This window comes from Falco peregrinus, chromosome 10 (genome assembly GCF_023634155.1).
Source record: "Falco peregrinus isolate bFalPer1 chromosome 10, bFalPer1.pri, whole genome shotgun sequence".
Taxonomy (NCBI): Eukaryota; Metazoa; Chordata; class Aves; order Falconiformes; family Falconidae; genus Falco; species Falco peregrinus.
In genome coordinates this window covers 22125242-22150056 of record NC_073730.1, presented here as the reverse complement: position 1 = coordinate 22150056, position 24815 = coordinate 22125242, and the positions used below count along the sequence as shown (strand labels likewise).

Sequence of the window (24815 nt, the reverse complement as noted above, 5' to 3'; positions counted from 1 at the left end):
CCCAGTAAAAGAGATGTTGATAAACTGCAGCGGCTCGACTGGACCAAGATGGTCAGGGATGAGAGCCACTGCCCTTGAGGAGAGGGCTCAGGGAACTGGGCTTGTTCAGCCTGTGGCAGGCTGAGGGGACATCATAACAGCTCTCCAGTGCTGGTGAGGAGGTTATCATGAAGATGGAGCCAGGCTCTTCACAACGGTGCGGTGGTGGGCAAGAGACAAATTGAGACAAGGGAGGTGCCAACTGAACAGAAGAAAACGTTTTTTCTGCATGAGGCCAGCCAAGCGCTGGTTGCCCTGAGAGACTGTGCAGTCTCCATCCTTGGAGGTTTTGCAAGATGATACTAGATGAAGCCCTGAGCAACCTGGTCTGACCTCAGGCAGGAGCTGTCCTTGCTCTGAGCAGGAGACTGGACCAGAGATTGTCTTCAGGTCTCCTCCTGTGACCCGACCATCGCTGACCACAGAAGCTCATGAGCTATCACAGTTCGTGGCCTTTTACCAGCCATAGCACACGAAATGCCTCGCTCTCCAGAACGCCGACAGCCGATGCCGAGGGCAGAGCCCGCCGTGCCCTGGGAGGCGCCACCGCCTCCGCGCTGCCCTCGCGCACAGCCCCCCGCAGCCGCGGCCCCCCCAGCGCGGGGCGCGCCTCGGGACCGCACGGACAGACGGCGCCTCCCGGGGAGCCGGGGCCGCTGTCCCCCGGGGCAGCCCCGCCCGCGGCCCGCAGCCAGGCGCAACGCCACCGCCTCCGCTCGGGTGCCTCACCGCAGGCACCCCCTGAAACTTTGCCCGGCAGCCTGCGCACGCTCGTCCTCCCCGCCCGGGGAAAACGTGCTCTCGCTGCCTCCGTGCAGCGAGGACGGGGAGGCGGGCAGCCTGCCTCCCTCCTCCCCCCCCCCGCCCCGGCTCGCCCGCCCGCGGAAGCCTCGCCGAGGCTCCCGCATTGCACCGCCGCTCCGTGCCGTGCCGTGCCGTGCGCGGGGCTCGGCGCTGCCCACCCGCGCCCCGCCGGCGCCCCCGTCCCCGGCTGGCGGTATGAGCGCCGGCGAGGCGAAGGAGTATCTGGCCCGCAGGGAGATCCCGCAGCTTTTCGAGGTAGGGGCGGGGGGCGCGTTTGGCGCCCCGTCGGGGGGGGCGCTCCGCGCTGGGACCCCGCGGCGAGCGGCGGGGCTGAAGGTGGCTGGAAGGACGGAGCCGCCAGCGGCTGCGGGGCGGGGAGCGGCGCCGCGGGGAGCCGGCCCCAGCGCGGCCCGGGGGCTCCGCCGGGCTGGGAGCCGCCGGGCTGGGCGCCGCCGGGCTCGGAGCCGCCGGCCGCGGGGCCCCGCCTGCCCCGAGCCTCCGCGGGCGCGCAGGCGGCCGCGCCCCTCCGCGGCGCTGCGGGCGGGCCGCGGCTGCCGTCCCTCAGCCGCCTGGGAGGGAGCGAAGTTGGGTGTCCGCAGGGCAACGGGCCGCCGCGGCGTTCCGGCGGGGGCTGGCTGCCAGGTTTTCTCCAGATTTTCGTCGGTCGGGGAGAAGGAAAAACCCGCAACTGTTTAGTGGGGGTTTGTTTGGCTTCCTGCGAGTTACCCGCTGCTAATGGTTGATAATCACTTCTCTGTGCAATGTGGATTATTTTTCTTCCCCCGTTCTCCCGAATCAGACATCCTGCCATCTACATAAAAGACACACACACCGGGACACATAGGTGTTTTCCCTGGTCTGTTCTGGAGCCAGGCGTTTTTTTTAATGTAATTGGAAATTACAGGACATAGACCACGCTGATGTTTTACTAACACGTTTAGAATGTGAATGGTTTCACAAGAGATGCGGACAAAACAGTTTTTCTGTAGAGGCTCGAAGCCTGAACTAACAATTTTTAAGAATTGATGCGTATCTTCTGTGAAAATACATAGGCAGTTGCTGTGATCATTTAAGTAGTATAATAAGGGCATAGGTGCATACAAACAATAACCGATTTTATAAATTCAAATGGGTGTAAACAACAGTTACTGTATAAATGTAGACAACAAGTAACTGAGCAAATCCTGAATCGGAGCTATTTATGTTTATTACTAATAACAACTGTGACTCTCAAGTTAATTTGCACAAAAATTCGGATGACCAGAAAGGAACAGAGATCATCCTGAAAGACATTTATTGTTAAGAGAAGGTTGGATGCAGTTGCCTTGTGGAGAAGATGATGACTTATGTATCACTTTGTTAAGGAAAATCAATTACCATGCGTCAGAGGAGGGCCTGACATTCCTCCCCATAATGCTCATAGGTACAATGGGTACAGAATTAAATACCGCAGGCAGGGATTTTCTAATAGCTGGGAAATTCCAGTCAATGAAATCTGGAGGAACCTATGAACTTGGGGTTTGGGGTTTTTTTCCAATATCCAATCAAGAAGGTAATTTGAGTATTCCTCTATTTCTCGTGATCTTTTAAAAATCTTTTTTTCATTATTCGTGTAAGCGTTGACTCAAGAATATGGAGAAGATACTTGTGTGTGCATTGCTCTTTAAGGAAAAGGTACATTTTAGTGGTCTGATAGGCTACACAGAATATATAACTTCTGGGGCTCTCTAGTTTATGCATTGGTCTGCGTATAGTTGCCAGTGGTAGTTCTAAGAAAAATGTAGGGAACTTTTTTACTATTTTCAGTTTTTATTACAGTGTGAACAGAAAAATACAAAGACATAGCCACAAGCTTCCAGTTCTGAATCCATTTTGTGACATTGGCAAACCAAAATCCTACAATTTTTGCAGGCCTCACGCTCATGCATTGGCTTGAAGTAAGAGTCTGAATATACAAGGAATATGATGTCTCTCAGTGTAAAGTAAAATGCAGAGTAAAAGTGCTTGTTTTTCCTGGCATCTGTCGTAGTGTGTATTTCTGATCTTACGTTGCAGAGTCTGTTGAATGGATTAATGTGTTATAAACCCGATGACCCAATTGAATATTTGGAAAACTGTTTGCAGAAAGTGAAAGAGCTTGGAGGGTCAGAAAAAGTGAAATGGGACACTTTTGTCAGCCCAGAAAAGAAGACCCTGCCTCCACTCAATGGAGGACAATCCAGGAGGTCTTTTTTCAGGAATGGTAATGTATTAAAAGTATAAAAATGTTTGTATTTCTTATCATGTGGGTGGTTTTACATCCACTACTGAATTATTTTATACTTCTATAGCAGATCATGCCTCATGCTGATTTTCCTTAGGCAAAGGACTCTAGGATTCTGTTTCCTTGCATTTTGGCATTTTTCTCCTCCCATAATGGATGCTGTGCAGGAGAGGAATTTGTGACCATTTTGCAGCCTAATGATGGGTATTTGCTGTGTAAATGTTTAACACATCAGTGGAAAGATTTATTGTCTCCTACTTAAAACATTTGCAAAGATAAGGGCAGAGTTGATCCAGTGCACTTGGCTTCTATTTTTAGTTGGTCCGTATGGATGATGTACATACTAACTTCAATGCAGTTACACTAGACTGTGTTTCTAGTTTATATTGGAGCTCTATGCTAAATACAATGTAAACGATAAACTCTTTGAAAAATGCACATCTCATAAAATCTAAGCAGATGTCATACCAATACCTGTAATTATTTTATTTGTAACGGTAACAAAGAGTAATTAGCTCATCTTTCAGTTGCCATAGTTATTGTTCCTTGCCATCCAGCATTTCATTAAACTAATTAGCAAGAATACTGTCTCTGTCTCTCTGGACAACATGTATCACCAAAAGAGTTCAGCTTAACAGTACAGGTTATCTGCACAATACAAGGCTTTTAGTTGCAGAGGACACTGCCGAACTGTGGGTGTTATGGGCAGATTTTCACAGGAAAGCTGATGTGCTTGTAAAGAAACACCAAAGAAAACTTGACTCCTAGTGGTTCCAATTTAATAACTGGGCTAAACAGAAGGAAGAAACATTTAATATAGTAACAGCAAGCACATTGTAAAATTAGGAGATATTTATACTTTATGTTTATTGATTATACTGATTTAAATTTGTGTACACAGTAAATTTTGATTTTTCTGTGTATTTTCATAATTCCCAGTTTGTCTTACTATTTTACAGTGATGCCTGATAATTCTAACTTCCCATACCGACGGTATGACCGACTCCCTCCAATCCAACAGTTTTCGATAGAAAGTGACACAGACCTCTCTGAAACTGCTGAGTTAATTGAGGAGTACGATGTGTTTGATCCTGCAAGACCTCGACCAAAAATTATTCTTGTCATAGGTATGAAGGCAGAGTCATTTTGACAAGATTTTATCTTTGTTACTTTGCCTTTTTATTTTTTCTGCAAATACATGGAATGCCTATATGTATTTAAATACAATTTTCCCATCTGCTGTAGCAAGTGGTGCAGCCCAGTTAAGAGTGTATCAGATGAAATTGTTAGTGCTGAGGATATAACATTCCAACTGTAAGCATTTTAGGGGTTGCAGTGAGCACCTGCGGTCATGTTCTGTAGACTGGATGCCTGTTAGCAGCTGGAGAGCTCATGGTTTGCTTATGGAGCACATCTGCCAGTTTGTTTTAATCAAAACCAAACCTGGCTCATGAATTTCGAGACAACTCCACCATGTGAACCAAAGAGCTCTTCTAAAGTGTGCTGCAGATCTGAATTAAAACACTATCGTAGATGTACTCAAAGCTGCTCACAAAAAAGAATATTTAAAAATAATGCATGAGGCACCTCAAAAAGGTTATAGGGAACAGTTGTCCTTTATATTTAGAACCTTGAAAACTGATCGATATGTCCAGCTGGAGTAAGCATACATCGTCACTGGTCCATTGCACTGATTAATTAATCCATAGATCTATTTGGTGAATTAATCCTGTGCCAACTTCATGGAGAGTAAGCGATCAGTATCAGTTGATTCTTCTGTCTCCCCCGGTTCTCTCTTGCGTCACGTTTAGTGTCCTTTCTAAGCAACTTGTGCTTTCCACCTCAAAGCAGCATACTGTTTATTAAGAAATAGCTGCAGTTTAAGTCTAAGTCAATGTTTTATTTTGTTTCTGAATTTAATTTCTTTGAAATAGTTTCCTTGTCATCTGGGATGTTTGTCTTTCAAAATTTTACCACCAGGCCTAATTCTCTGACTCTCTGGACTGTTTAAATAGTTACAGCACAGGTGCCAGGTGATGGAGAGTCACATTTTTAGTCTATAAAGCATTATTCATATTAAAGGGAGATACTGCTTCCGTAACATAGTATGTAGTATAGTAAAAGAGAATAGAAATGTCTTCACTGTGATGTAGAGTGGAATCTCCCTTTACAAGAGTATGTAGTGATAGGACAAGGGGTAATGGTTTTAACCTAAAAGAGGGCAGATTTAGATTGAATATTGGAAAGAAATTCTTTCCTGTGAGGGTGGTGAGGCACTGGCACAGGTTTCCCGGAGAAGCTGTGACTGCCCCATCCCTGGCAGTGCTCAAGGCCAGGCTGGATGGGGCTTGGAGCAGCCTGGTCTGGTGGAAGGTGTCCTTGCCCAGGGGAGAGGGCTTGGAACTAGATGGTCTTTAAGGTCCCTTCCAACCCAGACCTTTCTATGATTCTATGATCAACAAGAACAGCATGTCCTCTATGCTCTGCATCCAGCAATTATCCAAAATATGATACTGGAATATACTGAAAACAGAAAGCAGACATTTTTCTAGATATTTGTGGTATACCACAAGAATTGCCTGGGCATTTGAATTTTCTTAATCTTTTGTTTCGGAATTACAAATCTGAGCATGAAAATCTCTCCATGCACCATTGAACTATAAAGCTTGCATTAGATGGAGAAATAACACGTCTGTCTTTCATCTTAATTAATTAGCTAGCCTTCTTTTTCATAAGGAAAAAAACCTGGCTCCTTTACAGTGACCACAGAAGACTTAATGCATTGAAATCCATGTAGCTCTGTTGCAACAGAGTGATGAATGAAAGTTTGATCTAGGTGGGATGAAGAGGGATTGGCTTTCACCTCTGGAACGGAGTGCAGGGGTGTTTGAAGTGAAATCCTTGAACGCCAGCATGTAGTGAACAGACTATGGATTATATAGAGCTTTTCTTTGCCCCCATTTATATAGGGAACATTGTAAACATTCCATAAAGGCTATTTCACGTTTATTTTCCAACTAAGTTCCTTTGAATCTGTCCATTACAGTGTGATCTGATAGAAACACAGTACTATATGTAGCTTAGCAGCTATTGTCCAGTTTTGTACGGTATCAAGACAATTTCTCCCAAATTCAACTTCCTGTTGAGAATGCATGTAAAAACACACACCGGCAAGAATGAAAGAATGGCTAATACATTGAATGAAAGAGAGAATATGAAGAAAAGTGTACTATTATTTCAATAGATAAATGTTCTACATAAACAGTGTGTTGCATATTTTTCTGTTTGCATAAAATGCCAGAGAAAACTTCAGTTAAAAAAGGTATTTATGTTCAGTGATAACTAACCGTACTGCCTGACTCAGGTGGTCCTGGTCCCATTCATTGTTGGGGACTGAAATTAACAGAAGTTAAAGACCTGTCTTCTGCTTTGCCTATTAGGTGAACTTTTCTTTAATAATGCATTAGCCCAAGACCTTTTTAATGCTCCCATAAAGGTTTTTATAACTTCTTTGCTTTATGAAATCTGTCATCCTTATAATGAACCAGGTAGCTCCAAGGCAAAAGAGAGGCCACTTATTAAGCTGGGGGTTTTTGTTCTTTTCTGTGTTTGCAGAAAAGGCTTCTGGTGGCATGTAAAGCTATAAAGCTGCAAAGTGAGTATATGACTGGACTTCAGAAAGTCAGGTGGAACCAGCCAAGATGGCACACATCTGAATCACTGGAAAATTAAGTTTCTAAGGCATTATAACACTAGGAAACTAGATTGTGTCTAAAAATGTGTTTCCTAACATATTTTGACAAACACATTTTTACTACTGGTACAGCCTGAGTACAAAGATGTTAAAAAATTAATTACCTTGTGTCATTAGCCTCAGTTCGGTATGTTTTTAAACTGCACTTAATTAAAAATATTAGTTATATTAGAAGAATACATTTTCGTTTTATAGTCAAAGTTTAAAGGATACACCTAGGATAGTGCTGTCAGCAGGTGGCTGGTCCCTTGGTTCATCATATCCAGCCCACAGCTAGATTTTAAAATCATAGGTCTTTTCATAAATTTTATTATTATGTGAATTTGGTTTGATTTTACAACAGTATAAACAAAATAGAAATTTTATACTTCCATTGACAAAACTAGATTCAAACAACTGCTTTAGTAAAACTTTTTGGGAATACAAATCTTCCCTTGAAACCAGTTAGCAAACATAATTTTAGATGCAACAAGTGTTCTCTAGCCTAGACATCTTCTAAGAAATATGTAAAATAATCACTCTTTTCTTGAATAATGTATAATCTCAGAATAGGTGAAAAGAATAAAAACCAAAAGTGATTTGATTTTCCTTTCTTGTGAACAGTTTGTCAGTATGATTTATCAAAGAAGCGGGAATGGATACATTGTTCAATAAATTATAATGGTTTGCTGTGGGAAGTAATTTTGTGTTATCACTTTTCACTTATTTTATTACCTGAATGTTTTCCCCTAGATTGTAAATGTATAATCCCATTTTACTATGAAGGGATGTTTTTGGATTGGGAAAAACAAAATGTATGAGAAGTTTGTGAACATTAAAGTAAATACTTACTAGGGTTTTTTTCTGCTTGGAATTCAAATTCAAATTGAAAGAACAGAAGTGCCAAACTGCACCCTGCACCACTTCTGCGCCACAAACCCTGCCCCCCCCCCCCCCCCCCCCCCCCTCTTTAATGGCAAAGCAAAGCTCTCCCTAACAGAAGTGTGAAGTCTACGTAACTGGTTTCAAAACCTTTTTTTTTTTTTGGCTATTGTATGGTTTTACAGAGCCTGATGTTCTGGCATCTTTTGTATCTCTGCTGGAATGCAGATACCATTTTCCTTGTCAAATTTTAAGTTTCTAATGTGCTATATGTTACCTATATATATATTTTGAATCTTTATTGTTTCTGGGGTGCAACATAGACTTTTTCAAACTTTTCTGGAGTCTCCAGTGAAATAAGCTGAATTTCCTTCCTTGGAAGTTTTATATCTGCAGGAATTAAGCACAGCATTGGCTTCAGTATGTTTTATAAACCCTTTGCTCTGAAGCACAGTCACAACCTGCTGCCCCTTTTTTCCTTGTAGCTAGGATTATTGACTGTAAATAAAGCCACATAAATTCATAGTAATAAATGTTACACATATGTTTAAACACACATATATGAGGTATATTATGTATATGTTATGCTTATTAGATTGCAATATGTGGCTCTATATATAGTAAGAGGTTGCTTATGGAAATCTTTACACGGAGTGAATAGATGTTCCAGTAATGACTAATAATCCTATTCATTCATCTGGCAAACTCTGCTCCATACAAACTGTCAGCAATCACTGAACAATTAGCTGTACTTCTTTGTGCTGTTGTTTTCATCAACGTAAGAAAAACGACACTGGGAATCAGTTACTCCAATTCTGCTGTCATTCTAGATTACCAAGAGCCTGTAATAAACTGTAAACTACATGGAATTATCTTTTTTGAACATTTGTATCAGGTGTGTGTTTGATACAGGAGTGAAACACAACGTAAGGTTTGGTGAAATGCAGTTTGTCGTGGGGAAGGCTAAGCGTCCTGCCAAAGGGAGCGAGGACAGCTGAAGCAGAATTGCTTTGTAGCCACTTTAGCGGAGGAGATGATTCCTAGTATATCAGATGCTTGTGTATCTGCAAAAGGGAAACATCCTTTATTCTAACAAAGAGGATAGGTGAACTGTCTGTGAGAGAAAGAGTTCAAACTGAACAATCAGAGCCTATCTAGATCACCTAGAAGAACTGAAATGGAAGAACACTTGCAAAACCTAACATAATCTGCCAACAGAAGAGAGAAAGCACATGCCTTTTTAGGAGAGTAGCAGCAAGCTGAATGAGGGAAAAATATTTTTCAGTTCTAACCTTACTGTGCAGAGATAATGTATAGTTTTTCTTTCATTTGTGTTTCGTGAACATCTGTAGCTGTATTGATTGTTACGGATAAATGCTTGTATTTGCATCTGTCTTAACCTGGCTTGATTTAAGCATTATTTAAACTTAAAAAACCTTTTTTCCCCAAGAGTATAACTAAACTGTGGGCAGGGTATGGGAACACCTTAACAATACACAAGTTTCCCTGGGCATTCTGTTCAAATGGTTCCCGATCTGAGTTACCCAGGCCAAGTGGAGTTACCATCACAGCATCAAGGGTACAGAACAGTTCCTGGTGACTAATGGTGACACTGAAAGCTCTCTGAAATGTAATATTGAGACACAGGTTTGAACCTGGTTACACAGACAGTGTCATAACCTTATTGAAGAAATATCCTGCAGTCAAGTCTGTATTAATTATATAAATGTCTAAAAGCTATTTAGGGGAGTAATACAGATAATATGAGAAAGAGTTCCATGATTACTAACAAGAAGCTCATTCTATTCATATTTACTTTCATTACATTGCTGTATTTTTTAAAGTTCATAGAAAATGTAATTTTATTTTTAATAAATCTTAATTCTTTATCTGTTGAAATAAAATTCAATGTTCTCACACACAATTCTCCAAAATATAGCTACTTAGTGTTGGGAATTAATATAAAAACATTTGTTTTGATTTTGCTTTGTTGTGCTATTCAATAACGTACACTTTTCCACATAAAACATTTATTTTTTTCAAAACAATTCCCTACTTCTACATACTGGATTCCAGTTTCTCTGTTCTTCACATCATAATGTGTCCTTTTGGTTGAGGTGTAGTCTGACTTTTTTAACATGTGTGCTTGCTTCTGCTGTCCAGAAGCATTCCCTGCTATGTAATGGAGCTGTTTTCTGTGATTTTGACACCTATTCTGTCTGTGCTATATTGAAGGGTCTCTTTATTCTTCAAGTTGTCCAGAAAGGTGAACCTAACAAATTGCTTCTCTATCAGATGCTTCAAGCATCAATACCAGAAGTATGCGTGGTTCAATAAAAGTCCTTGTACCAAATCACTATGGAAACGTCTCAGCTGATTATTTAATTTTATTTTTTTTTTGTATTTTAAAATTAGAAAACCTCAGAAACTCATGCAAGCATATTTAGAAGCAGATTTTATTAGTTCCATTTCATGACTACTCCATTGATTTAATTGGCTTATCTAACCAAGCGTGATTCTTTCTGATATGAGTACACTTCAGAGTATCTGACTATCTTTGGATTAACAGATTTCAAGAAGGGACCAGTTCATTTGTCTGCTCCTCTACTAGCAATGAAGAAAAATTCCTTTCCAGGAAGCTTTAGAATGAAGTCAAGCCTAAAAGAGTGTTTTATTTTTAATTCACAAGTAGATTTGTATTCTTTTGGGTTTTTTACTTCATTATACAAACTGTTACCTTTAAGATCAGGTAGATGAAACCCATTTCTAATGGCTGGTAAAAAGTCATGCAACTGCAAGATTTGGTCTAATAATGGTTGGAAAACTGGTGCTGATAGCAAAGATTTCAGGTGTGATTGGGTACTTCTGATGAAAGGTTAATTTAATGTTTTGCTTATCATTAACAATAGGTGGCCCAGGAAGTGGTAAAGGAACACAGAGTTTGAAAATAGCAGAACGTTACGGATTTAACTACATATCAGTTGGTGAATTGTTAAGGAAGAAGATCCACAGCACAAGCAGCAATAGAAAATGGAGCCTAATTGCCAAAATAATTACTACTGGAGAACTGGCCCCTCAGGTACGGTGTATCCTGTGTTAGTGTTTACTTTTGAAGGAATTGTACATGCTGTATTAATGTGCACCAAGAAAACCTCCTTTACAATATTAAATAAATAATTTCTTTTCTCTGTGAAAGGAAACAACCATAACTGAGATAAAGCAGAGATTAATGCAGATCCCTGATGAAGATGGTATAGTGATTGATGGATTTCCTAGAGATGTTGCCCAGGCAATCTCCTTTGAGGACCAAGTAAGAGATTGTTTTTATTCTTAAAATAACTTACACATCTCTACAACAGTTAAGCTTCTTGAAATCATCAGTCAGATTCCAAGAAAGACTAGATGTTATTTCTAAATGAGCATTGCTCTTTAAATCTTTGCAGATCCATAATTACAGGTTGACAAAAGGTTATTCTTTTGGTTTATGTTATATTACATCCTGTCTGAAGGCAGAGTATTTTGTAAAAAGACAATGTGATAATAAAACCAATAATCCAGGCCTCTCTTCTCAGTATTGAAAATTCTCTCATGAAGAAGAAAATAACAACAAATCTAACCATATTTTTTTCTCTTAGTGATTTAGGAAGGAAGAAGACATTACATTTCCATATCTATTTGTTCAATTTAATCTACATTAAGAGAAACATACCTAAATCGATTTATATCTTCACAATGCTTTTAATCTCACATTTATTACAGTGCATTGAAAAGGCTGGAATAAAGTAAGGGATAAAACTGCCTGTGTTTTGCAAGTTTTTGTACCAGAAATGATGCTCTTTTTTTAGAAATTTAGATCATTTTGTTTATTCTAAACTACAGTTCTAAGGTTTAGTCAGCTAAAGCTGCATTCCCAAGTTCTATTCACATGTTGTTTTTCATGTGTGTATTTTAAACTAATCTAAAAATACTTAAATGCAGTGGAAAAACAAACAGCTTATGTCATTTTCTGATCAAGTGCTGTTAACATAACAGTTACAGTCACAAGTAAAGGTTGCAGTTTCAGTGCTGAATTTTTAGAGTGCCTTCATGCAGAGCATTTCAAAGTCCTTCACAATTGCTGGTGTGCTGCCATTTCTGTACTTTGAATTCTAAGTGGCATTGCCAAGACAGAAGTAACGAAAGAAAGCAGCTAATGAGGCATTTCATTAGTGTGCTTTTATGAGGTATTATTCTGGGCAAAATTTAGAAGACTGAATTGAGGAAATTAAAGGAAACAGACAAAACAGTTATTACAGAAAATAGCAGTGACTGCCAGCTATATCTCCTTATAATTAACAAAAGAGAAAATTGACTATTTTATAAATGAAACAGCAGAAATTTAGGCTTAATTGTCATTTCCTTGCCTTATGTTTTTTGTCCAGTATATATAGTGACCCAAGTGCATTTCTTGGTGTTACAATTTCGTGCTGATGTTGTGTTTGATGAAAGAATGGGGGATGTGGAACTGGAAGAACTGACAGGAGTTACATTGAGTGCTTTGTGTTATGCTAGAGTCAGAATCTCCTTCTACAAAGAAAACCCAGTTAACGCTTGAGCACCCATCATAGGGTCCATTAGTAACACCACTAAGAAGTGGAGTCCAGGAGGTAATAGAAAAAGCTCAGGCGGTAAGTACTGTGCCGTAGAAGGGGAGAAAGATGGACACTGTTTCATGTGTGTTTGAACCCTCCCTTTGCACCGATTTAATATGGTTTTATTTTCTTTTTATCTTTTAACTTGAACTATTTAACTTGAAATATTCCCCTCTGCCAGCCAGGTTAGCTCCTGTAGAAAACTACATGGAAAAAAGATTGATACAATGACAGATCATAGAAATCCGAAATTTGGCTCCTTCTTAGTATGTGCTGTTGCTTCAGGGATGCTGAAGACTGGTCTTATTTTTTTTTAGAGAAATGAGAGGATGGATTTAGTCATTTGAGACCTGACTACATATATTCCTTCATATATTCCTTCATTTTCAGTCTAATGGGATTTACTAAATCATACTCATCAAAACCTGATTCTGCCTGAAAGATGTATGACTATATGATCTCTAAAGAAATCCCAGAACACTTCGTATAGGGCCACATTTCAATCTTACCTGTTCTAAAATAAATAAGGAAAAGGAAAGAAGGAACCATAGAGTTTTTGTAGGAGCGTGGGAAAGAAAATTTGGTATGTTTAAGCTTGTCATTTTTCACCTATGTTTGCAGTAAACTCTTACATGAGCATATATCTAAGGCCATGGAAATAAATTACAAAGATGTACATATTGCAACAGACAACATCTATTTAATCCTGTGGGATAAATGAAGTGTTTTATCTTGGGTTGAAATCTTAAGACAATAAAATACACTTGTTTCTTTAAAATTCTCTGTTTAGTAAGCCGTAATGCTACAAACAAAAGTAAAAAGGTCTTGTGGTAAGGAAAGGGGTCTATCAGCAGACATGGCACCCATCTTCACAGGATGAGGCTGACAGTAATCCGTGGCATGTCAGGTTATTTACATTAACATGCTAACATTTTTAAGGCATTCAGGGAACCCTTAATGGGAAGTGCAGTTGAGTTGTGGAGAATTCAGTAATTAACTGTTATGATAATTTGTACAGGTCTGCAATTAAAGATGCTGCGGGTGTTTTCCACAGCTTATAAATGTTACAGCTTTCTTGCTAGCAGCGTGTAGGAGAACAGAACGGAATTGTTCTCATTAGCCAGAAGTGAGAGGAGGAGAAATAATGAGTTGAAATTTCAGCAAAGTAAGTTTTGATTAAATAGTAAGACACTTTATAATTAGAAGATCTATTAAGCAATGGAACATCCTTCTGAAGAAAATGGTGAAATCTGACAAAATGCAAATAGTTAAATCACATTAATCTGTAATTGTTGTGGTTTAACCCCAGCTAGCAACTAAGCACCACACAGCTGCTCACTCACTCCTCCCTGGTGGGATGGGGAAGAGAATCAAAAGAGTGAAAGTGAGAAAACTTGTGGGATGGGATAAAGAGAGTTTACTAAGTAAAGCAAAAGCTGTGCACACAAGCAAAGCAAAATAAGGAATTCATTCCCTGCTTCCCAGCAGCAGGAAGGTGTTCAGTGGTTACTTGGGAAGACAAATGCCATTACTCTGAACATCCCCCCCCTTCCTTCTTTTCCCCCCAGCTTTATATGCTGAGTACGACATCATATGGTATGGAATATCCCTTTTGTCAGGTGGGGTCGGCTGTCCCAGCTGTGTCCCCTCCCAGCTTGTTGTGCCCCCCCAGCCTGCTCGCTGGTGGGGTGGGGTGAGAAGCTGAAAAGGCCTTGATGCTGTGTGAGCACCGCTCAGCAGTGGCTAAAATGTCTCTGTGTTATCAACACTGTTTTCAGCACAAATGTAAAACATCGCCTCATCCTAGCTACTATGAAGAAAATTAACTCTGTCCCAGCTAAAACCAGCACAGTAATACACATGCCTTATTCTTACAAAGATATCCCCTGTAGAAAACTTGGGATCTGTTGATAAAGAGTTCTGAATAAGAACTGTTATTGTTGTCACTCATTTTGTCATGGGTGAAAACTTATTCTTACAGATGTTCCCTTTGAGACCGCTGCATGCTTATGTGCCTTAAAACAGCAGAAAAGGTTGTATGACACAAGCCATTTCAAGGCTACATTTAGGGCAACTGCCAAAAGATCCATGAAGTAGGGGTTAACTATTTATTTAACTGTTTTCCCTCATTCATGATGCCTTCACCAGCTGTTAATTGTTTTGATTAAAAGGGTTCTAAAATGCCATTGTGTGCTTTTGAACAGTGACTTTACATTATTACTCATTCCATAAAGCAGCTAGAACACTTTCGGCTTTTCACAGAACCATAGAATCAAAGAATGGTTTGGGCTGGAAGGGGCCTTAAAGATCATGTAGTTCCAAGCCCCCTGCCCTGGGCAGGGACACCTTCCACCAGACCAGGTTGCTCCAAGCCCCATCCAGCCTGGCCTTGAACACTGCCAGGGATGGGGCAGCCACAGCTTCTCCGGGAAACCTGTTCCAGTGCCTCACCACCCTCACAGGAAAGAATTTCTTCCCAATATTCAATCTAAATCTGCCCTCTTTTAGTTTAAAACCATTAACCCTTGTCCCGTCATTACAGTCCGTACTAAAAAGTCTGTCCCCATCTTTCTTACAAGCCCCCATCAGGTACTGGAAGGTCGCTATAAGGAGCCTTCTCTTCTCCACGCTGAATAACCCCAAGTCTCTCAGCCTGTCTTCATAGGAGAGGTGCTCCAGCCCTCTGATCATCTTCCTGGCCCTCCTCTGGACTTGTCCCAGCAGGTCCATTTTATGCTTTATTTTATGATGTAACTTAAAATAATGATGGTAAGTTTGTATAAGGGTAAACAGAATATGCTGGCTTTCTCAGTTCTTTCAGCCATATAGGATATAGAGCAGGTGCCAGTGGGAGGAATGAGCAGCAGGGACAAGGGTGACTGTTGATTTATCCTTTGTCATATGTTGGGATGCATATTCATCATGTGTAATCCCATGGAAGTTTGAAATAAGCAAAGCAGCATTCATTTTAAAAGTCGTGTTTCCCACTGTATTGCCTTTCTCCTTTGCCTTTGTTTACACAGACAGAAACAAACTCCAAGAATATATGTAGTAATACCAAAAATAAACTGTGTGGGGAAAATGTGAAGGACAAGTTATTAAACTGAATGGAAACTGAGATGAGTAATACAAGATATTGAGAGAGTAGGTAATGCTGGAACAGAAACTTAACAAATGTGAGGAAAAAAGGAGGTCTATAAACAAAACAGGCTACAGAACCCTATCATTGTAGTTCAAGAAAGCATGTCTGGTCTTTGTTGTTGTTCCTGTTTTGTGAGGCATGATGCAGTTGGGGTCAAGAAAGTATCTGGACCCATAAAGAGCCAAAAGGTCAAAACTTGGACTAGATGTGAGCTGGCCGCAGTGGTCAGAGAAAGGTGGACCGGAGAGAGCCTGTACATTTTTTCATCTAAGCCATGTCACATCCCCTTTCTCCACCAGTGCGTGTTGTGGAAAGCAGGTGATGAACAATGGAAGGACAAGGCACAAAGGACATGAAGTCTGTCTGGGTCCCAAACATTAACACTGTAGTTCCTGAACACTACTTAATGAAACTTTTTGGATATATTATTACATGGCTTTCACCAGCAAGAACTGTGCTGAGTTATTCGAAAGACAAACTAATTTATATTGGAAATAGTCCACCATAGTAGTGGCTGTCCTGGTTTCAGCTGGGAAGGAGTTAATTATCTTCGTAGGAGCTAGTGCGGTGCTGTGTTTTGGCTTTGATGTGAGACTTTTCAGTTCCTCAGGCCTTGTCAGCGAAAAGGCTGGAGGGGCACAAGGAATTGGGAGGGGACACCGCCAGGTCAGCAGGCCCGAACTAGCCGAAGCGGTATTCCATACCACGGGGCGCGTGCCTGGTGTATGTGCCTGGGGGGTTGGCTGGGGTGGGCAGGTCATTGCTCAGGAACTGGCTGTTGTGTACCATGTGTTTCTTTCTTCCTTTCCTTCTGGATTTTATTCTTTACCTTCCCCTTCTCATTATAACTGTTACTGTCATCGTTACTATTGTTGTTTCATTTTTATTCTGTTTCAATTATTAAATTGTTCTTATCTCAACCCTTGGGTTTTACATTCCTTTCCAACTCTCCTCCCATCCCTGGGGGAGAGGGGGCAGTAAGCGAGTGGCTGCGTGGTACTTGGTTACCAGCCGGGGTTAAACCATGACAGTAGTGGAAAAGGAGAAGGTCAGCTAAGGTGCCTGGTTTCTTTCGCAGGCCCATGCAAAATCTAACTGGGCTGTGTTTGCAGACATCTCTAATGTGACAAACTTTCTGCTAAAATAATTTCTTCCGGTTTATGGCTCACATAGCTGTTAGTGAGACTTGACACTATTTGAGCTTTCATAATCTCTTCATTTTGTGAAAATATCAAATGGATAACGTATATGTCTGAACTCTAGTTACAGTACGTGTCGTGTATAATGTTCTAGTATAGAAATACTCAATGATAATGAATTCTTGTTGAACTTTGCTTGCAATTGCTCTTGGTACTACCAGCACATTTTTATCCCTTTGACTAATCCAGAAGCTGAACTTTTCTCTGGGAAAAAATGTTATTTTTAGTAAACGAGTCAAAGCAAACCAACCTATGCTAACATTCCCAAACACAGGTATAGATAAAAAATGACAATTTCTTCCTTATTATGTTGCCAAACTCTCATGTGGACAGTAAGTTCTCAACGTGTTGCTAGGCAGAATTGCATTAAGACGCATTGCATCTCAGTGACTAAAGTCCCTAAGATAACGTAATGTATCATTTGAAACACTCACAGTATTTCTCTTTCTGCTCAGATCTAGGAACCAGAAGTAACAAACACTGCTTCCAAGCAATAATATCACTCTGGAATAAGTGGATTAAAAAGCACTTTACGTATCTGAGGAATTTTACATTTGAATTACAAGCTTTTCTTCCCTATCTTTCACTGAGTTTTGTTAATATCACTGTTCATATCATCCACATCTTTTGAGCAGGAAAGAAGCCTTTAAGATGTATTCAGTGATGTTTTCAGATTTTCAGCAGTGCTTGCCAATCAACAGCAACTCTGCCATTCTGGTCACTTACACCAGCTTCATTCCTTAATGGTCAGCTACTCGTTGCAGACATTGCTGCCTGTGAGAACCCATAGCCATGAGCACTGCATTTTTCTCTCAGTTTCAGTTTTCTTGAAGTTGTTATCTAAGTTAAAATAAATGGCTTTAAAATAAAAAAAAATATTTTAATTATTATTAATTGTAATAAAGTAATAATAAATCTAACAGTAATGATTTTTAATTATTATTTCAAATACAGCCTGTATTTTTCTCTTTGAAAACTAAATACATGACACATAAGTTCTGTCATTGGAAGTCTTGGATTGTTGCCAATTCCTGACTCTTCCCATTCCTTAATTCCAGAAAGCAGAGTTAATACTGCCAACGCTTCCAATAGGGGTACTTTTAATAAAGCCCTGAAGTCATGTGACTGTGAGAATCTCAGTTCTCTCTTTAAAACAAAGTTCCAAGCAGTCATGGTTGTGAAGAAAAAATGAAAACATGAATTTAAATGTCTTAAAAGCAAACAGAACTTCCATTTTATGTATTTGTTTTAAATATATGTTAATTTCTGGATTTTGATAATTTCAAAATCCTTTTGCCTAGTAGTACAGATTTAGTATTAATTTATTTAGCCTTTCAATTTGAGCCTAGGCATAAAGCTATCCTAAATCACAAATTTCTAGTGTGTCCATGATCTCTGCTGAGTGCAAATAGTAGTAAGGTGTTTAGATTCCAAGCACACACTTGAAAATGCCAAGGAGAAAATGGTTTATTTACCATTAACCTGTCAGCTTGAAATTCAGCGAGTCACCTACAGTACCAGCATGCTCGAGCATGCTAAATATCTTCCTCTCCAGTAAGACTGTAATGAAATGCCTCTGTGTGTTGAACTCAAATGACTTGTAAAGAAGAAACTTCAGTTTGACTTTCTGCGTAATCTCTCACATGGCAATAAGTTTTTACTATTCCCAGGAGAAACAATTTTTTCACTTCAGTATTTTACAATTAATTTCAATTACTGCTTTGGTTTAGTTGGTTTTTTTTCCCACTTTCAGTCATTCATAGTATAACTTTCAGTAATTCCTTCACCAATGTTAACCTTGTTAGTTTCAATAGAGTTAAGTACCGATTAAGTTTGCTTAAAAAATATTAATTGTAAATTTTGTTACTAGTGAAAGGAAATGTGTAACAGGTATTAGAATTAATGACTATTCATTAATGAATATAATTTAATTCCCGGATAAAAGATACTGTTTTTTAAAAATGATCCTAAAAATATTTTTGTATTATGTGGTCTGACTGACAAGACTATATTTGAAGAAGTAAAATCTTAATTTAAATGATAAACAGAGGCAGTAAATTTTATCTCATTCTTTATGTAAAATGTCCTTAAGAATATTCATAAATGCACTACACCCACAAAGAATAACTAGTTCATCTTGGCTGTGATTCAAGTTAATTTTTTAACTCCCAAATATATTCCCTATGAAAATTATTATGGGAATTAATTGTGCTAAAGTAGAACTATGTAGACGGCACAGTACAGGATGCTGGGAAAAACTGACTTGTCCTCTCACAGCCTCACAGGCTAAGGACAGCAGTACTCCAAGTCTGATACTTAAACCTCCAAGCAGAAATGATGTCTGCAGTCCCCTCAAAGTTTGATATAGGTGTTTGTGGCTGCCTGACCTATGGCAGTCCAGCTGCCAAGCTTAAGCTCTGCTGAGAGCTCATAGGAAACTGCTCTGTCACTGGCCAAGAGTGTGTGCTCTGGAACAGCTAGGAAAATGAGTGCAACCTTTCTGTGAGTCTTCTTAAGGGGAAAGGGGAAACCTTTGCAACAGGTTTTTGTTCTGGTAGAGGTGTTTCTTCTGCATTATGGTCTGTGTGTCTTCTCCATTTCATTCCCTGCTAAACTTTATCTCCCTTTTCCCAAATCTCCACTTTATTGTTCCAGGCTGATAAGCCTCAGGTACAGTCCTCTCCACTGGATAGATGTACTCAGTCATCTGTATGGGGAGTGGGAGGGCTAGCACATCAGCAGGCTGCATTGCTGTGGTTCCTCTCATTCGTTCTCTTTGGCCCTGTGAGTTTTACATTGCTTTCTTAAAGCCAAGACTGAGCAGGAAGCCTGTGGAATGGTCTTAAAATTGTTTCTCTCCTCCCCTGGAAGCTACACAGTCTCCTCAGAAAAGCAAGCAGTAGTTCAGTTTGCTGCTGGGTAAGAGATCCTAGACCTCAGGTCTCTTATTTTTCTGGACAAGGGCTCTTCTCTGTTAGCCAAACTAGCCAAAGGAGAGCTCATCCATTGCTGTTCTTTAACCCTCAGGAGAGGGCCTGATGTTCTTGAGAGCAGATGGAGGTGCTTGGTGAGCAGTTCTGAACCAGAGGTCTGCTTAGACCTTTGTTTATAGCCTTAGCCTTAGTGTTTACAGATAGGGCCTATTGACTAGCTGTCCTACACAGGTGAAAATCTGAACCAGTTGTCCCTAAAGACACATGCCTCTCTTACCTAATTATGTAGTCTGAGCAGTTTGCTGGAAGTTTATCTCTTGAGCAGTGTAAATATAGTTCAAAAGCAGTTAGCAGAAAAAAATCTGTCAGCAGGATTCATTCTTTGACAACATGATTAATGGTTTTGTTTTACTAAAACAAGAAAAACTTATGCAAACAGTCTAGTAACCCAGCAGAGATGGAACTATAAAAAGCAAATCAGTAATCACAAGGGAGAGCACCCATGCAATGGACATAAACTAGCTTGCTAGTAACCTTTACCAATTAGAATAAAATGCAGTTAAATTAATGACAATTGTTCATGAGCTGTCAGTTAAGTTTGCTCTAGAGTATCTAGTAGAACATACCAGGAATTAAGAAACAGAGCAATTTTGTCTTTTGCCTAATGAGGCATAATGAGAGAGAGTGTAATCATCTAATTTCTAGCAAACAGCCACACTACTGTCACTAACAAGAGAAGATGTAGAAGATGTCCCCAGAGAGAAGAGAGCATCTTTCCACTTATACTGCCTTATGTCAATAACACCACTGACTTGCATGGAATTACTCTCAATTTACTCCTAGTTCCAGTTTAGGAAGGAGATCTAGACCCAAAGAGAATAGAATTTACTGTTCTAAAAAATGAGAGGATGTACCGACCAGTTTTATTCTGAGTTGTACGCCATATGCTCTTTGTCGCATTTAAAATTCAGAAGGTTGTGAATAACCAGAAAGCTGTCTGCTCACAGAGGCAAAGATTCTCCCTTCTGCTGAGTTCCAGTTATTAAGTAGTCAAATTCACTTCCCTGAGCCCCACAGTCCTTCCTCACCTGCATTTCTGGACATGAATAAGACCTTGTGCCTTCAGCACAAGATGAGCGTGCTATGGGAAATCAGCATGAGGGAATCCAGTTCTTCTGTCTGTGCTGGTTCTGTACACCTTTTCTACAAGCTGAGTCTGGGAATAAAACTGATTCCCTAGTCATAAAACTCAACAACAGTTAGTTCTGAGTTTAAAAAATAGGTTTGTTTCCAAATGAGTAATGAAAAAAACCTTTCCTTTGTTAGAAAAAAGCAGATTGTACTTATATTTACGTAGAAGAACTAGGTATGTTTCTGGAGAAGTAATCCCAGATGTCCATATGTTCACGCTAGCCTGTTACATTCCAGTTTAAAGTATTTATAAGCATGCCTTGCAGGCAGGTGCAATTGAGGTAAGTGGAAGCAGGGTGGTTCATGAGAACAGGAGTGAAACATCAATAGCATTTCAAGGGTTTACCCTGAAGGCTGTAAATACATGTAGGAGAAATATATTTAAGTGATGTAAGGTCTGTATGCCTATGGATATCGAAGAGATGTTACACTTTTATGCATCTAAAACCAAGCAAAGGCTTCTATTTATTAAATGGTTTTCAACTACTTTCTGATGATAAAGTTGCATATTCTGCAGGTAAAGGATGAATTCATCACATAATCAGAATCTGCTTCATATTCCTACCAGAAACATGCTTGAATTACTTTTTTTTTCCACTTCAGAAAACCTTTCAGACAACACTGCATTTGAAACTAGACTTCTTGAACTAAGGATTTTAAACCATTGTTTTCATTGACATTTTATTTCTGTGAGTGAAATGTATTTCAAATTACAAAAGCCAGAGTGGAAAAAATAGTTTTAGTTTCTTGGGTTTTGATACTATATTTTGGTATTGTTGCCATTACTAGTCAAAAAATTAAGAACAACAGTACTCAGCTCCCGTAGAGAATTTTCAATTTTAAAAAGCAATAGGAAATAATTAAAACCTTATTTATTTCACCCGTAATTACTGTGCTGTACCTCATTATTATCCTTATTTTAGAATTAGAGAAAAAAGAAAAATTAGGCCCAGGTCGTGCTTTCCTATTTTCTTAAAAAGGAACTGACCTTTGAAGCTGGTGCAGTTTGTGGGAACTAAGCAGATGAGGACCTGCACACCTGGTGGTGTCATGGTGGCATTCTGATCCTTTCCCTGCTGTGGGGCTGCACTTACTCAGCCACAGTTTCTTTAAAGACCTGAGACTGACTGTGGAAAGCTGCACTGTCATGTTTGTGTGAAACAGGAGACCTTCCCTTTGTCTCCTTCCTCTTTTTCCTTTTGGGTTAATAATTTCATAAATGATCTATTTATTCTAATTTCTCTAAGGTTTGATGCTGTATGTGAAGTTATTTAATATGCAAAAGCTTAAGTTCTATGCTTGGGGAGGTCTGGTATGACTGCACAGACCTCACAACGTGGTAGATGCTAGTCCTGAAGACATTTGGGAGTGAATGTTGAAAGTGAGAAGGCTGGCTACAGCTTGAAGCGTCTAAAGGTTTCTTAATTTCTTCACTGTTATTAGGATCCATGGAAATGGAAATGCTAAATAAAATTACTCACTTGTATAAACTCCTTTTGTCCTTCACTTTACTAGATCCCTGATTTGCAGTTATAATCTCTGAGTCCCTGTGTAATGTGTGTTAGGAAGCTCCAATAAGCTGAATACCCACTCTGGGACTTAAGATGCCTCCGTCCTCAGTCTGCTGCAATGTGCATCAGCCATTCCCTTTCATGAGATAGTGTTCCGTGACCTAAAAGGCTTTGAAATCTGTAGCATTTTCTTTCAGAATCTACCTGTGTCATAAGTTGGATTTCTTTACTACTGTATGCTCTTTACGTTCCCAAATTCCTCATTATGCTTCTACTATTAATGAAGCAACCTTAATTTAACAGAGCTACTTTTAATAATGCCCATATTGCATGAAAGCCTTACATAGAAACTTACTTTCATAGTCTTCCATGTGAATAACTATGTGCCTTAAAGTTCTTATGTAATAGTAAAATAGTCATAATTAATTCATCCCGTGAAAGGACAGAATAACTCTATCAATTATGTATTTAGAGTAGTCTGAAAAGGGGAGGAAATATACTCTGGTTTTGTTGACCTAGAGGTACATGTGTTAGAAGTAGGAGAGAGCTTCTGTCCCTCTGGCAGTTATTTAAAAAAAATTATTTCAAGGTTAATTGTTTCAAAATCTAATAGATACTCATTAAAAATAACCAGAATTAGTATTTTGGGGGTTTTAGTTTGTGTCCTCATATCTGCGATCATCTACAAAGTGTGCAAAAATAATTTGGTTTTCTTTAAAGCCCTATTTAATTATCTGTAATGATAGAGGCCACCATCCTGCTTGCTAGTGCTGCTTGTCAAACTGTCCTTTATTGTCTGAAAATGGCTTAGCTTTTTAGCCACTTTCTGCTTCCTAATCTCTGTATTGTACTCTGTCAGTGACCTCCTTTGTAAAGGCTAATGACCATCACCCCAGTTTTGAAAAGTTGTTTTGTTTGGCTTTAGAAGAACCTTTTTGTGTTCAGACTGCCAGGAGAAAAGTCCAGACTGTGCTTCAGGTTATGTTCCCTCAAATGACAGAAGCCCAGCTGGATGGGAATTTTTTTATTAAACTTGGTTATTAATTTTTCAGATTTTCCACCTGTGAAGTCTTGACTATTCACTCTAGTATATGGTTGTCTTTAGGCAATTCAACATCCTTGGGTAGAGGGACCTAGATATAAAGAGTATTCAGAAGCATAATTGGTTTGTTCTGGCCCTCAAAAACAATGTAATAATAACAACTGTATAATGAGCATAAAGATATACATCAGTTCCTTCTTTATGCAGTGGTAGTTAGAATCCAAGTAGATGTTTTGCTGATTCTTTTGTTTAGCTCAAATTTGACTATCCAATTTACATAGTATCAAGCTGAACAAAGACAAAATTATTCTGTAGATAGGAAACATGAGAAAAATGGCTATTTAGTATTCTTGGGCATCTGCCGTCATTTGTAATGTAACTAGATTCTGTAATTTCTAGAATAGTAAGCTATTTTTTTTACTGATATTAGTTAAAGTATGAACTTTTTTTTAGGTAAGTAAAATGAGCAGAAATTACTTTGTGCTTGTATGTGAGAACAAATAAACCCATTTCTAATCTGTAATCAGATAAAAACTTGCTCAGTACAACAGAGTTTGTTTTTATCTCAGATGCTTCTTACAGAGAATTCTAATATGTCTTAAAAGGCAAAACTAAGCTAGCGAGAAAAAGTTTTTTAGATGAGTTTTTAAAGAGAGGTAGATTTCTTTATAGCAACTGGGTAGAGGAAAGAAAAAAATCTTACGATCTTACGAATATGGTTAATATATACTTGTAAACCCATTTTTTAAATCCTGTGAATTCAGGTGTCTGAGTGACTTTACAACAAGAGGAGATGACCTCAAGTTGTGCCAGGGGAGGTTTAGATTGAATATTAGGAAAAATTTCTTCACAGAAAGGGTTGTCAAGCATTGGAAGAGGCTGCCCAGAGAAGTGGTTGTCTCACCGTCCCTGGAGATCTTTACAAGATGGGTAGATGTGGCACTTAAGAAACATGGTTTTGTGCTGGACGTGGCAGTATTAGGTTTGTGGTTGGACTTGCTGAACTTAAAGATCTTTTCCAGCCTAAATGATTCTATGAGTTGTGGTTTTTCCACCACATGTACTAAATAGTGGTGACCTCTGAAGATTGCATGTGAACATTTAGCAGGATTTCTAAGAGAGCAGGCCTATCATTGCTTTTCCCCCTTCAGGCACCAGAGGTATCTCTTCTGTAACTGTTTGATAGCATGAGTAACCAAAATTTATGAACACTGAAAGCCATGAAGGCAACTTGAATTTAACTGGGAAAGAGCTAAACTTCCACAAAATTCTTTTCTTGTTGCTGTAAGGATGTAATTCTTGAACTTTTAAGTGCAGGCATGGCTGTGACATAAAACTGCTCACCACACAGACCAAAAAGGATAGGAGAAAATAAAATCCTCTTGCCTAACACACCTAACCCCGTGAAAAGTGCACTGGGACAAGATTCAGAGAAACAGAGAAAG

The 24815-nt window shown here is 39.5% G+C and overlaps 1 protein-coding gene across 1 annotated transcript in view; it reads left to right on the top strand.

Annotated features, from left to right (window-relative positions):
* Positions 1-616: 616 nt before the first annotated feature.
* AK5 (adenylate kinase 5) overlaps positions 617-24815 on the top strand; it is a 99950-nt gene continuing 75751 nt past the window's right edge. Inside the window, exons 1-5 of the mRNA XM_055815406.1 lie at positions 617-1098; positions 2899-3085; positions 4066-4233; positions 10631-10800; positions 10918-11031. Of these exons, the coding sequence (XP_055671381.1) occupies positions 1039-1098; positions 2899-3085; positions 4066-4233; positions 10631-10800; positions 10918-11031 (699 nt within the window). The 5' untranslated portion in view covers positions 617-1038. The remainder of the gene's footprint in view (positions 1099-2898; positions 3086-4065; positions 4234-10630; positions 10801-10917; positions 11032-24815) is intronic.